The 12,661-nt window shown below is 40.6% G+C and overlaps 1 protein-coding gene across 1 annotated transcript in view; it reads right to left on the minus strand.

Moving 5' to 3' along the window:
- The window catches only part of NSD2 (nuclear receptor binding SET domain protein 2), a 1,080,265-nt gene that overhangs the window by 850,058 nt on the left and 217,546 nt on the right, over positions 1–12,661 (minus strand). The window contains exons 7-8 of the mRNA XM_078678610.1: positions 11,561–11,638; positions 9,240–9,343 (exon numbers count right to left, since the gene is read on the minus strand). Coding sequence (XP_078534736.1) covers positions 9,240–9,343; positions 11,561–11,638 — 182 coding nt within the window. The remainder of the gene's footprint in view (positions 1–9,239; positions 9,344–11,560; positions 11,639–12,661) is intronic.

The raw sequence follows: 12,661 nt of genomic DNA on the forward strand, positions 1-12,661 counted from the left end.
CGACCGCCAACTCCTCAACTGATGACGGAGACCAGAGCCCGATGCTGGGCTTTAAAGACCGCTCAACAATGAGCGTCAACAGGTCCCTTTGAACCCTGCCCAGCGTGCGACACCCCCCCCCTCTCTGCATCTCCCCCCCCCAGTGAACCCTCCAGCAAAATCTCAATGTCTGCCGCTCAGCTCCGGCCTCTTGAAGGTCCTTGTGTGGCAGCGCAGCTTTCGTTCGCTCGTGTTCATCGGACTCAGGCTCTCTGAAGCTCAAAGATGTCAAATGAGCTTTTAAACTACAGTGTTTTGCACAAACGAAAACGCAGCACAGTGAGGCACAATACTATACCCAAGCGCATGGAGGTGAGCTCATAAACCGTGTGTAGGGCCAAAGAGAAACCTAACCACAGCTAGTGTGATGGCTCGAAACATTGTAAGACCTGAAACATCTTTAATGAAGGTACTCATGGCTCCAGGGTTGGATTGGGATCAAAAATCGTCCCGGGCACGCTAAAAAACGTGGCCCACATTAGCATATTGCCTTTCCGCAAAACACTGTTTCTGCGAAAAAATAAACAAGTCAGGTTCCTCTGCCGGCCAGCCAATCACAGCGCGGCCCGGGACACCCCCGTGATGTCATTCCCCGTGATGTCATGCCAATGACAGCGCTGCCCGGGACAAAGGGGCGGGGCTTAAAAAAAGTCCCAGAAACGCCCCCGAATCGCGTTTTCACCAGAAAGCGTGATTGACAGCCTCTGTCTCCCAATGGCTAGCCTCCATTTATGGAGCTAGCCAATGGTAGACAGAGGCTGAACCAAAGTACATATGTAGAATCATGAGGTTTCGCCGTGGGCGGGGCAACTGCTACGCAGTTGCCAACGCCCAGGGCGAAACCTAAAAATGGCAGGCTGCAAAATCAAAAACCTCACCCCCACGTGCTTAAACCTTTAGAAGCAACCATACAAAACCATACAAAATGGCTATTGGTTTCCAGTAGAGTCCCTGATGGAGGTCAAGACACTCTGCATCTGCACAGGGACTGCAGTGATAAAGGACAACAATAACTTCAATAGCATCAAGCTAAACAAACCTACACTACAAGTCTTCGATTAGTCATCCCACCATACCTTTCAACAATCTTATAAACTGGGGAACCCCACAACTATTATAGATTCATTCTCTCAAACTGGAATGCAACTCCCATGCCTGAATGGGATGGGTCCAGAGGTCATGATCTTGGGTCAATTAACAGAGAATGACTGATGGGTAGTGTCCCAAAAATCCAACACCATGTCTGCTTATTTGACGATGTAGGAGAAATGCAAAACAAGGGGCTGAACAAAACATTCAAAAAGGCTCCTCCTTCATCCAGATTATAAAAGGTTTTTAGCACAATAATGTAAGACCTCAGATTGGAGGGTGCGAAAATTAATACAGCCCTTGCTGCCACCAAAGCCACTAATCACCAAAACAGCATATTGGTTGAACATACTACAAAGGCTAATAACAAGGTAGAGCTGTAAGGCTACAAGATCCACACTTTAAAGACAGAATGTTCTAATTGAAAATAATCCCCCAAAGAGCCTGTGAGTTAAGGAAAAGAATTTAACAGCTTACCCCCTCCCTCCTCGGGTTATTACCGTAGCATTAACAGAGCCATTCGGGAAAAAAAGGACAGTCATTTCCAGCCCCTGACTTTCCCTTAGCTCTGCCAACTTGCTTCAATCCATCCGTTTAAGAGCAGAGGGACAGGGAGGTAGTATTTATTCCCATTCTACAGATCTAGCTTACTTTACATTACAATGACTGCAGGGACAGGGAGGAAGAGCCTCTTTCCACTTCCGATTGCTTGACTATCCAACTGATCTGCTAAACTCTACACATTTACAAAATTGGCAAGAATTGTGGTTTAAAGCATTAGAAAGCAGGTGCAAGACGGCCTATACCATCTCTCACAAAACCCTGCCACACCATTGCTTTTACACTAAATATTTAAGCATGCCAATGTTCTAATAACAAATGCATGGGAAAATCTGAAAGAATGTTGGTATTCAGTGTGCATGTGTGGAGAGTACAAGCTTGTATAAGACTTAGTGTAAGGATTTGTATCAAGTGTAATCATAGTGATAATTTCCTTTCAGATTGCCTTGCCCATGTCAGTTTTCAGATATGCAAGTCACTTGTTTCTGCTCCATCACTAACAGTCCAGGTCCCCTCTGGAAAAGGACACAATCAACTCCAAACAGGTTTTGGACTATGTAGGCCTTTTCGGGTAGTTACAACTTAAGGTCTGTGGCATGGTCAGTCTGGGTCCCATGTCTGGGCATGCCTGATGTACTTAGAAATTCTTCTGCAACAGACAACAAGGTGATGGAAGGAATGCCTGAATTAATCTCAGGCACTGGCGATTGCTTGGGCTGAATTTCAGTTCACTGCTTTTTAACCACTTTGCCACTCTAGACAGATCTGCCATACCCAGAAAAGCCAGACCAGATCACCCTTCAGTTAAATAGAAAGTGTCACAGAGGAGAGGAATCAGATGCCCAGTCATCAGTCATGTGATCACTGTGCTACCTAACTCAACTGATACCTCCTCAAGTAAGCCAAAACTGGCCTCTGAATTGTATGCCTGCTTGGAGGGTGGAGGGGGTGGGGGCTGTACCTGCAGCCTGGGCTAGATTGTTCCTAATGGAACAAAACAAAAGCTAATTTGCATGAGGATAGTTCCTGACCTGGGTGGCATGGGGGAAAAGTATGATGGGCTAGCATGGAGGGCTAGGAATTTATCAGTTGGCTGAGATTAATTCAAGCATACCACCAATCACATTTGCTTCCCACAGATTAACCAAGAAGTCATACAATAGAGCCCTGGCAAAGCATTGACCTCTTCCTGCTTGAGCTGTGAGGCAGTATAGTTTAGCAAAGTATGATTGCCATCTAAATGCCTGGAAGAGATCAGCCATTGGAACACCTCTGGTGAAAGCCATGAAAGCAGCAAATGTCCTCATGGTGTGGGCAGGAATGCCAGCTAGAAGGTCCTTCTTGGCCAAGGCACAGCCAATCACAACGCAAAGGATAACCCAAAACAAACTTTTCCTTTCTGGATTCCTGCAAAACCTACAATGAGCCTACCTTCCACTCTGGCCTGACGTACACAGTCCATATAATAAGATACTTCACACCTACAAGTTGTTCCTCCAATTTGATGTGATGTTGAGGAGTGAAAAAGGATGGAAGAGTGATGAATGGATCCATGTGAAACAGCAATACTACTTTCAGTAGGAAGGTGTGAAAAAACAATTTATATGTGTAGAATAAAAACAATGGTTGTCCGACCAAGGGTCTGAAGGTAAGCAACCTTACAGGCCAAAGTCAATAACACTAGGGAAACAGCCAACTAATCATCGGCTCGGATGGGAATGCCATAAGGAATGTTAACACACGATTCAATTCCCAATGAGGATCACTACAGAGTGGTAGGAGTAAAGTAGATATTTTAAAAACATGCCACTCGTGGTGACAAACAAGAAAACTGGTCATGTAGATATATGAAGGTAGATATGGCAGCCAAAAAATATTTTACAGTAGCCACTCTCAGGCCCTGAAATGGAAGTAGTGATGCAAAGCTCAAAACATCGAAAAGTGGAAATGACTGGTTCTGCAATTCCAATTCACACCACTTGAAGCAGTATCAGAGCAGGCCAAAAAACAGATTACATGGCATGTCCCCTCAGTAACTGGAAGGTATGAAGTTGGCACTTCCGAATATCGCGTGCAAAATCAGCGTTTTGGGGGCTAAGATAAAGGAACTAACCATTTTGTTGGAAGAGTAAAGGCACCCAGAGCGGAAAAGTTGGGAGAGAACAGATTTCAACAGATCAGCATTTAAAATCCTCCTTGACCAATTCATGACAATCCAGATCAACTGTGTTAGACTTTTGCACCATCTATGTGGCTCTCACCAGAAGCAAGAAGGGTGGAAATGTAAAATGCAGGCCCCATGACCGACTAAACCTGAAAGCATCCCCCAGAGAACCTTTCAGAGGAGAACATAGCATAAAACAAAGGACTGTTCTGGATATTAGAGAAGAAATTCACCCATGGACACCCCAATTTGGACAGGATTCTATCACACAGTTCCTACTAGAGATGATAAAAGGAGAGGTGACTAAGGGAATGTTTCTCCCTCAATTACAGGATACCTGCTAAGTATGCCGCTACTAGAATAATGCCTTGATGCAAAGTTCACTGACCCACAAGAATCCTAATACAGGGTCAATAATCCTACAACAGTGTCTTGATATAATGGATGGTGGTGGCAGTGTCAGGCAACATTGAAAGGCTGTTATTCACCACCTGATGTGGCAATAATAGAATGAAGGAAGATATCAGGCTTAACAGGTGTAAAACTCATAAAAACGGGATGGCGTGTCTGAGCCAGAAACATTGAAAAGACTCAGATAGCTTCAAGAAGGGGAAAAGGCCTTTAAGTAGATCAGTTCTAGTAGAGTGCCTATGACAGTCAGTTTCTGTGCAGGAAGAATGTGAGTTTCTGGGCGTCGACTGTGAAGCCGAAGTGGAGTTAAAGAGTCATAGTGCATTTAAGAGGTTCTGGGGCCAGTGCTAGAGAACCAGATTCTAATTAACTTGTAATGCCGAGACCCATCAGCGAACCTCAGGTAGCTTCGGAGTGACTGTACAATTGTCAAATGAAAGAAGGTGCCCTGAAGATCTAGGCACACCAGCCAAACCCCATGTTTAGGACCACCACAACCTGGTACAGGGACAAATGTAGGCAGGAGAGGGAGAGTATTCAAAGAGTGTTCTAGATCAATCCCGGCCTGTTATGAGCGATACATTTGGTGGGGAATCAGGACCAGCTGTGAAGGCGAAAGGGGCTGAAACTGGAGTAGGTCGAAAATATCCAGTGTTACTCATAGAATTGCTTTGCAAGAGAGGCTAGACCGTGCAAAAGATATTTGAGAATTGTTCAAGGGAGGAGTCATACTTGACTTAGATTAGGGTTCTTCAACCTTTTCTATACAGTGAGCTACTTACATTCAATGAAATGTATTGAGAGCCACTAATATTAATGTTATATAATCTCAATTTTTTATACATATATTAATTCAACCAAGCAAAAGCTTTCTAATTTAATAAGCTGGGCTGCACACAGGTGAGCTACTAAGAGGTAGCTGGAGAGCAACGGTAGCTGAGAGCAACAGTAGCGCACGAGCTACTGGTTGGAGACCCCTAACTCAGAAATAACACTTACCACGGAAGAGCATTCCCATGATGGTTGCTTGGACATCTCCCAAACATCTAGCAGAACGCACAGAAGCTTAAGGTAACAGCCAAGGCCATGGATAAAACCACCTTGTCCCCATAACCTAAACAGCATTTCAAGATTTGTTCAGAGGAGTCTAATTTGTTGTTCGAACCAAGGCTTTTTTCATGTAGGATGAGAACTGTCATTTTCCCTTGCCCTCAGTAGGTATGGACACAGCAGTCCAGAATGCATGTAGCGTTCACTGACAAAAAGACAAGGCAGCAAGAAGGAAAGACTTTTCAACCTATGGAGTTGGACCTCCTAGACTCAAATCTGGAGGGCCATAGAAAAGGCCTTTGAGTTCAATTTAGCAGAATAAGCTTAAACAACCAGACTCTACACAGTGAATGTGATGACAGACTTTGTGTTTCTATACAGGCTGGCACGTCAAGCAATTTTCAGTGGACTACCAGGCACAACAAGGGTGTTTTCTCAGGCAGCGAGTATAGGCACCAACAGATCCCTATGAAGAAAAGCAGATGCTCTGAAGCCGCGGAGTAAGGTTGCCAAAAAGTTAGATTTTGCCTTTGTGCTGGGTAAAGTTAATTACTACACTACTGCTTTTTTATGCCACTGTAGTCCTTGAAGCTACGTCTACTGAAGGGAGCCATGAGGAATGAAGTATATCCCTATCTGGAGATGTATCCAGACTACTTGTGTTTTATAAGTCCAAGTTTGAATATACCAGTATCTTTAAAAGGGGAAGAGATTGTCCATCTCAGAGTCATCATCCTCTGTTCAGCCATAGTCCTTATCAGGCAAAGCAGGAACATCTGAGACTGATCCAATAAGTTCTTCCATATGTGCACACATCTAGGACTAAGAAAAGCCAAAGATTAGTCTTCAAAACAGGCTAAAGATTTCATATACTACTCGGATAATGATGGCAGACTTTGAAAGCAAAATATGCTGTGGAAATGGTATCACAGGTGGTGCAGAATGCTCGTGGTTAGCAACATGGAAAACACTTCTTCAGAAGCAGCACCAGGGACAGAGCCTGTGGAGGAGCTGGGATTACAGCTGCTGGAATTACCAAACCTACAGGAGTAGCTGCAAATTTGAGGAGTGGCCCAGAGGGGAACAGGGACTTCCTGAAGAAGACTTCGACCTGTGTGGTGTCACAATGGAACTGAAAATTCTGGCTTCATCTTTTTGAGATCTTGAATCTGCTGGGAAGATAAAAAAGAGCTTGTTGTTGAGGAAGAGTTTGGACTCTCAACTATCCCGGTTAAGGGGATGGTTTCACTCAAGGAAGAAGATTTCTCCTTCCTTTTGAGTTTTTGTGCTTTGTGTGGGACAATCTCTTGTAAGAACTTTCCTTATCTGGGAACTTAACTGGAGAGGAGGATGCCTGCTTTGGCGTATTCCTGCAGTCCATGGCCAAAAATAGCTTGCCCTGCTGCTCCCCAATACCTCAGATGCATCAAGGAGGAGTTGTCGCAGGCCATGGGGTCTTCTTTGGACATTAGAAACCGCATGCAGATGTGTGGGTCCCACAATGACATCTTATGGTGACTGCAACAGGGTTAGCTGTTGAAAAGTGAAGAATTTAATTGATGAAGAGGTTGGGAACCATGATGATGAGATATCGAAAAGCAGAATTGTATGCCACTGCTTTAGTTGACACCTTATATATATCCCAGTGTCATCACATCCTTGGCAGGCAGAGTCACAGCTCAAGCTGCATGGCCACCCCTGGTGACAGTTGTAATGATCACTAGGGATTAAAAAAAATTGGCAACTATAGGACTTTCATAATATAATTAATATGCAGAAAGAAAAAGCTATCCGAAGACTGTCAATCAGCTCAATTGACAGTCAAGGTGTTTTGTGACAGTAAGATCCTGCAAATTACCAATTCTACCTACATGTTCCACCGCATAGAGCTTGTCATACAACAAGAGGAACACCATTGCAAATCAGAAGGCTGGCTTAAATGCACCCAGCAGGGCATTTTCCCTCCACACCTGCTGTGGCAAATGTCCTGAGCACGCAACTTTGGACTGTTCCCCGCTGGCTCTAGATGCAGGTGCTGCCCCTTTTTTGTAAGAAGGCCCAGTGATCAGTCTATCCACTGAGACCCGTGTTGCTGGGAGCTCACAGCTCTCTCAACCCAAAATGTTGCCCAACAGATGGTATGGCAGTTATCCACCGTACCTTGAAATCTAGTGGAATACCTAGAGGTCTAGGGCCATCAGTGGAAGATCCCAATACACTGTCCTGTCTAGAATAAAGATAACCTGGATCTCTAGATCTTGAGACTTCTGGAGACATTCAGCTGGTGTTTCAATCTCAAAAGCAAAGGGCCTTGAGATGGGGTTTAGATGAAAGGCAAAGCCAGACACATCTGAATATAAGAGTAAAGGTGTGGAGAACAATGCCTCAAAAGGGATTTGTTTAAAAGCAGGACGTCTGAAAGAATGTAACACTGCTCATCCTGTTCTTATGTAGGAGACCAATTCTTTCAAGATCAATTGACCGGAGATTTTGAAAGTACTCCATTTAAGACACTTGACCTCCATTTCCTTGAGGCTCTTGAAATACTGATAATGCAAGCAGCGCAGCTGTCTTTACTGGAAAGGTTGACCAAACAAGAGCAACACTTTGCAAAAGTGGAAAGGAGGAAAACAGATGTGGAGATAATAAAAGACGAGCTTGCCTAAAAACACTATAAAACAAGAGAATCCAAAAGACTTCAGGTGATGCAAGAAAAGAAAGAAAAACAGTTTTTATAAGTAGCAGTTTTCTGTTTGCGCCATTTCATATTATCATTATAAAATATGACCAGTTAACATATCTGAAGTGTTCGTAAGAGTTTTGAAAATAATTATGTCAAGTGGCTAATTACATAAAGTTACACTGAAGCTATATGTGAAAGAAATTGTAATGAAAAAGTATTCACACAGTCCACAAAAAGACTTTTCATACTCATGAGTACCAAAGAAAATCCCATGATGAGTAGAGAAATTGTAAGTTGTTTGGTGTGGTAGCTGGGATACGTGAAGTTGGAAATTATGCACATCTGAGTGGATATTTACAACTAGTTTCCATGGTCCATGAAGTACTAATGCAACAAGAAAACAATACCTCACCCATATGTTTAACTACAATTTTTTACCACTGCCAAACAGTCAAAGAGACAGAGTCCTTTCAGTTTAAACTACTGTGATCGGAGGAATGGTACTAAATGATTTAAGTTATTTGCCACTTATTCTTGTTTCCATCCACTTAGAACAGTAGACGTTTTATGGTAAAATGCCAATACAGATTCTCTTCCTCCATTTTCATCTAGATTCCTATGTAAACAGCTGCAGAGCCTTCTAATTGTAGTTCAGCCGACAATGTAGTATTGTCTTCAGTTACAATAACAGTTGAACAGTCATCTCATTGGCACTGAAGTGTGAGACACCTTTTACAATACCTTTTATATTTACTACTGAAGCGAAGTATTTTTTCCAAACGGAATGCTTTTCCTCATGGGACACATTCATGTAGTTTTAGCACTCTGTGTAAAACATGCTTCAAGTCCACCTAATATACACATCTACTTTTGTGGAAAACATGCATAGAACTATGCAATCAAATTATGGAGGATTACCACTATCTTAACACACCATTAGCATACAGGTCAATTTAAAATAGTTGAAAATCTTTAGTCAATTACTTTTATCATTTTACCTGTCCAAAATGCTAAATGGACAAGTAGCAATACCTCGGTTTCCAAATGCTGCCCACTGCTAACAGAGTGACGGGTATAAATCAGATTCAGGCAGAAGGGGAGTGCATATGGATAATAGTTACACTGATTCTTTTCCTAGGTTAGGTGATGTTAATGTACAATGTTGCTAATTACACCTCTGATAGTATCAAGCACTGTAGCAGTGCTGGAATAATGGAGCAAACAATGCAACAATGTATTTACCTTACGATTATTCATCTGGAGTCTTTTCCTTGGCTTTTCAATTTTTTCTTCTTTTTTTGCAGGCGTCTTCTTCATTTGTTTTCTTTTATTTTCATGTATTTTACCTTTGAGGGAGGGGGATGGGTAAAACTTGCATGAAAACCTCACATTTACACTATGCTAATTGAGTTACATTACGGCCTTAAAATCACAAATTGGAGCATATTGAGTTACAATGCTGGTACGCTAAAATGGTTTGCAGCATTTTTACAGCAAATCACTGATCACACAGCCGGGATCACATAAACATATTATAAATTGCTTACCGCATTCATGGCACATCTCTCTCTGCCCTTGGCATTCAAAACTGCATACTGCTATGCCATTTTTTTAAAGTGGTACTTCAGAATAATTTTAAATAACACCATGTATAAATGTTGCACCAGTAAGTGCAACAAAATGAACACACCCAATGCTATAACATTGGAAGTGAAATTTCTCTATAGATAGAAAAGAACATGGCTGTTTAAAAATACATGCAAGGAGCCTTTGAAATTTCAAGACCAAATAAGGTTTAAATAATATTAAGAGACTGAAGTGTTGGGAAGAGTATAAACCTGCTAAAGCCAGAGGTTCTAGGACTTTTGGAATATCAACAAACAACTAAAGTTTAATTTGGCAACTGCCGGACTGTAATTTCTTTGAAAATAAACTATTAAACCTAAATTTGTGATCGCTAGTACCCACTACATGGCCCGATTAAAATAAGTCAGTCTCTATGATTGATTATATCATCTATTTGACATTACAATCCAATTTCAAATTTAAATAACTGTATGGGTGAACATTGCTGTAAGTGTACAAAATGCCCATTTGACAGTTAGTGGATTTGTCAAATACTAGACACAATCACAGCTGGACTGATCAAAAAGCGACATTATTTCAATTTAGGGGAATATGGAAAAGTGTCACCTGGTATCTAATAATTTTACATTGGAAGAAACATGCTCCAAACTGCATAATTTCTCAATTTTTGACCCATATATACTGTTTTTGCATCTACAATACTTAGAGTCCTCTAAACTACTGTCAATTTAATACAGATAGGTTTAAAATAATGCAAATGTTTGTTAACACAATGATGCATTAGCTGTGCAATGCGGTGCACCACATAAACGAGTTTTGGATAAAAACATAGCATAGAAATAGGTCCCACACTCAAAAGTCAAAGGAAAAATAACTACTGACATATCTGGGATGGCAATGTTTTCCAGTGTGGAGATGACTGAAAAATATAACGGGTACTGAATAATATCAAGACGCTTAGTGTTTGCTGCAAAGTGCAATGCACAGTCTTCAACAAGAGTGAGCAAAAGGCCAGTTCATTCCTTTTGCCACCATCTGCAGTTGATATCACATGGGCCGAGGAAGGCTTTTTGATGGAGTAGGCTATTAACACTGGTTTAAGTCACTCATGTAATCAATTCAGATAAAAAGTTCCTACACTCAAATAAATGTTTGTACATATTTTAAACAAATTCAATCTTTGCATTCTTAATTGTGGCAGTCCAACCCATTACATGTCATTGTTAAATGGAAATAAAAGCAATCTAAAAAGGTCTAGGGCAGTGAGCAAGCCATATTTGTGAAGACATTTTTTTTAATATTCTTTTTACGAATGTCCTTCGACCAAACAATTAGTATAGTCTGTTACATACAATTCAATAATTATCTAGCAGAAAAGGGCAATATTAACAGTCATGGCATACAACATCTTTAGTTATAAAAAGAATTTGTTAAATATGATGCAGCAATGTCGATGCATAGAGTGTACATAAGTCAATAGCTTTGGGGCCAGAGAAACTATTTATGGGATCATTCAGGAACGAATTGTACATAAGGGAATAACAGAGGCAAAATAAGTATACGTTTTTAATATGTGTCCAAACCTGAAAAATGAATTTCCAAAGGGAACAACAAGATTATCAAATAGAGGATCTGAATCTGGGGTTCTATTCATAATGTATTACTTGTAAAGATACCCAACTACTTCATGATTTTTTTTCTTCAACTAAGAAAGTAATGGACATATTTTTGATATTATAAAACATACATTACACATGTGTACACCATGTAGGATATCAGAAAACATGCAAGTGGAGTTGGAAAGAGTAACAAAGGTGAACACTATAGTGCACATATACTTATGAAGAGATACATTGAGATAGCATGGCACACACATGGGAGAAAAACCTCATGATTAAGTGTATACATTTCCCTTAAAAGATAACAGCCACTCTCTAATAATACTAATTACATCTCATAACACAAACTTCAATTACTTCGGGCTCTTGAACTCCTCGATGAGGAATCTTCACACGATTGAAATGTGACTTCTCCCACAGTCTTCAGCGATGACCCTTGGGAGATACAGAATGTTTTTTTAAAAATCTACATTCATTCTATGTCATACGCTAATCTGAAAGGCTAGTTAATCAAATCTTTGAGGACAGTCCGTGCATTTAAAAAAGATGGGAATCCTGCCTGATAAGTAGCACAAAGACTGACGTTCCAGACTTTTGCTTTTCATTCACCACAGCATTATCACTGCAAAAGTATCTTATAGCAATAGTACAGGTATTAGATGATCATGCAATTAAGTTAAAGCATTGGAGTGGGGTGATTAGGTTAGAGGAAAAAAACAAGGTACAAAAAACTAGAATGACACAAAGCAATCTAGCAAGACTGTACTACTTTAGATTTGAACTTTTAGTTGTTCTCTGTACAAGAACAGTGCATTACCCAATGGAAAATTCACCACCAAATTAGAGCAACATGCAATGGTAAATGTTCCTAACTATCCTCTTATACACACACAAAGTTAAGACAACAATATTGATTGAATATGCTTCTAAAAGTGTTCTCATGACATTGTAGGAGAAAATAAGCAAAATAATGAAGGTAAATTTTGCAAGAAATAAGACTACTTTAGTTGCAAATAATACTAAAGTATCACATCAGGATATAGACACAAAATGATACCTCACCACAAAAATGTGATAACATTTTAAAAATTAAACTTTAAAATCCTAACTAAACATACTCTAAAGAAGCCTGGATCTGCTTGGGTAAATTGCATTTAACTTCAAAGCAGGAACAACTGGTTCAACATTTATTTCTTTAAACGCATGGTTTCATATATGGCATCAACATTAACAAAAAAAATGGACAACAAATTAACTATTTGTCAAAGTTGTAAGTTTTCTCCCCCAGGAGTTTCTCCTACATTTTGAACAAATTTCTAACTTTCCTCACATGCATCAATATTTCCAAACAGACATGTAAAGCATCAGTTTATTACTACTGAAGCACAAGTTACTACTTGTGTAACGATATAGCTGTAAGAAAAATTAGTTAGTGATAGATTCCTTACCTTAGAATAT

This window comes from Lissotriton helveticus, chromosome 2_2 (assembly GCF_964261635.1).
Source record: "Lissotriton helveticus chromosome 2_2, aLisHel1.1, whole genome shotgun sequence".
In the NCBI taxonomy this organism is placed as follows: Eukaryota; Metazoa; Chordata; class Amphibia; order Caudata; family Salamandridae; genus Lissotriton; species Lissotriton helveticus.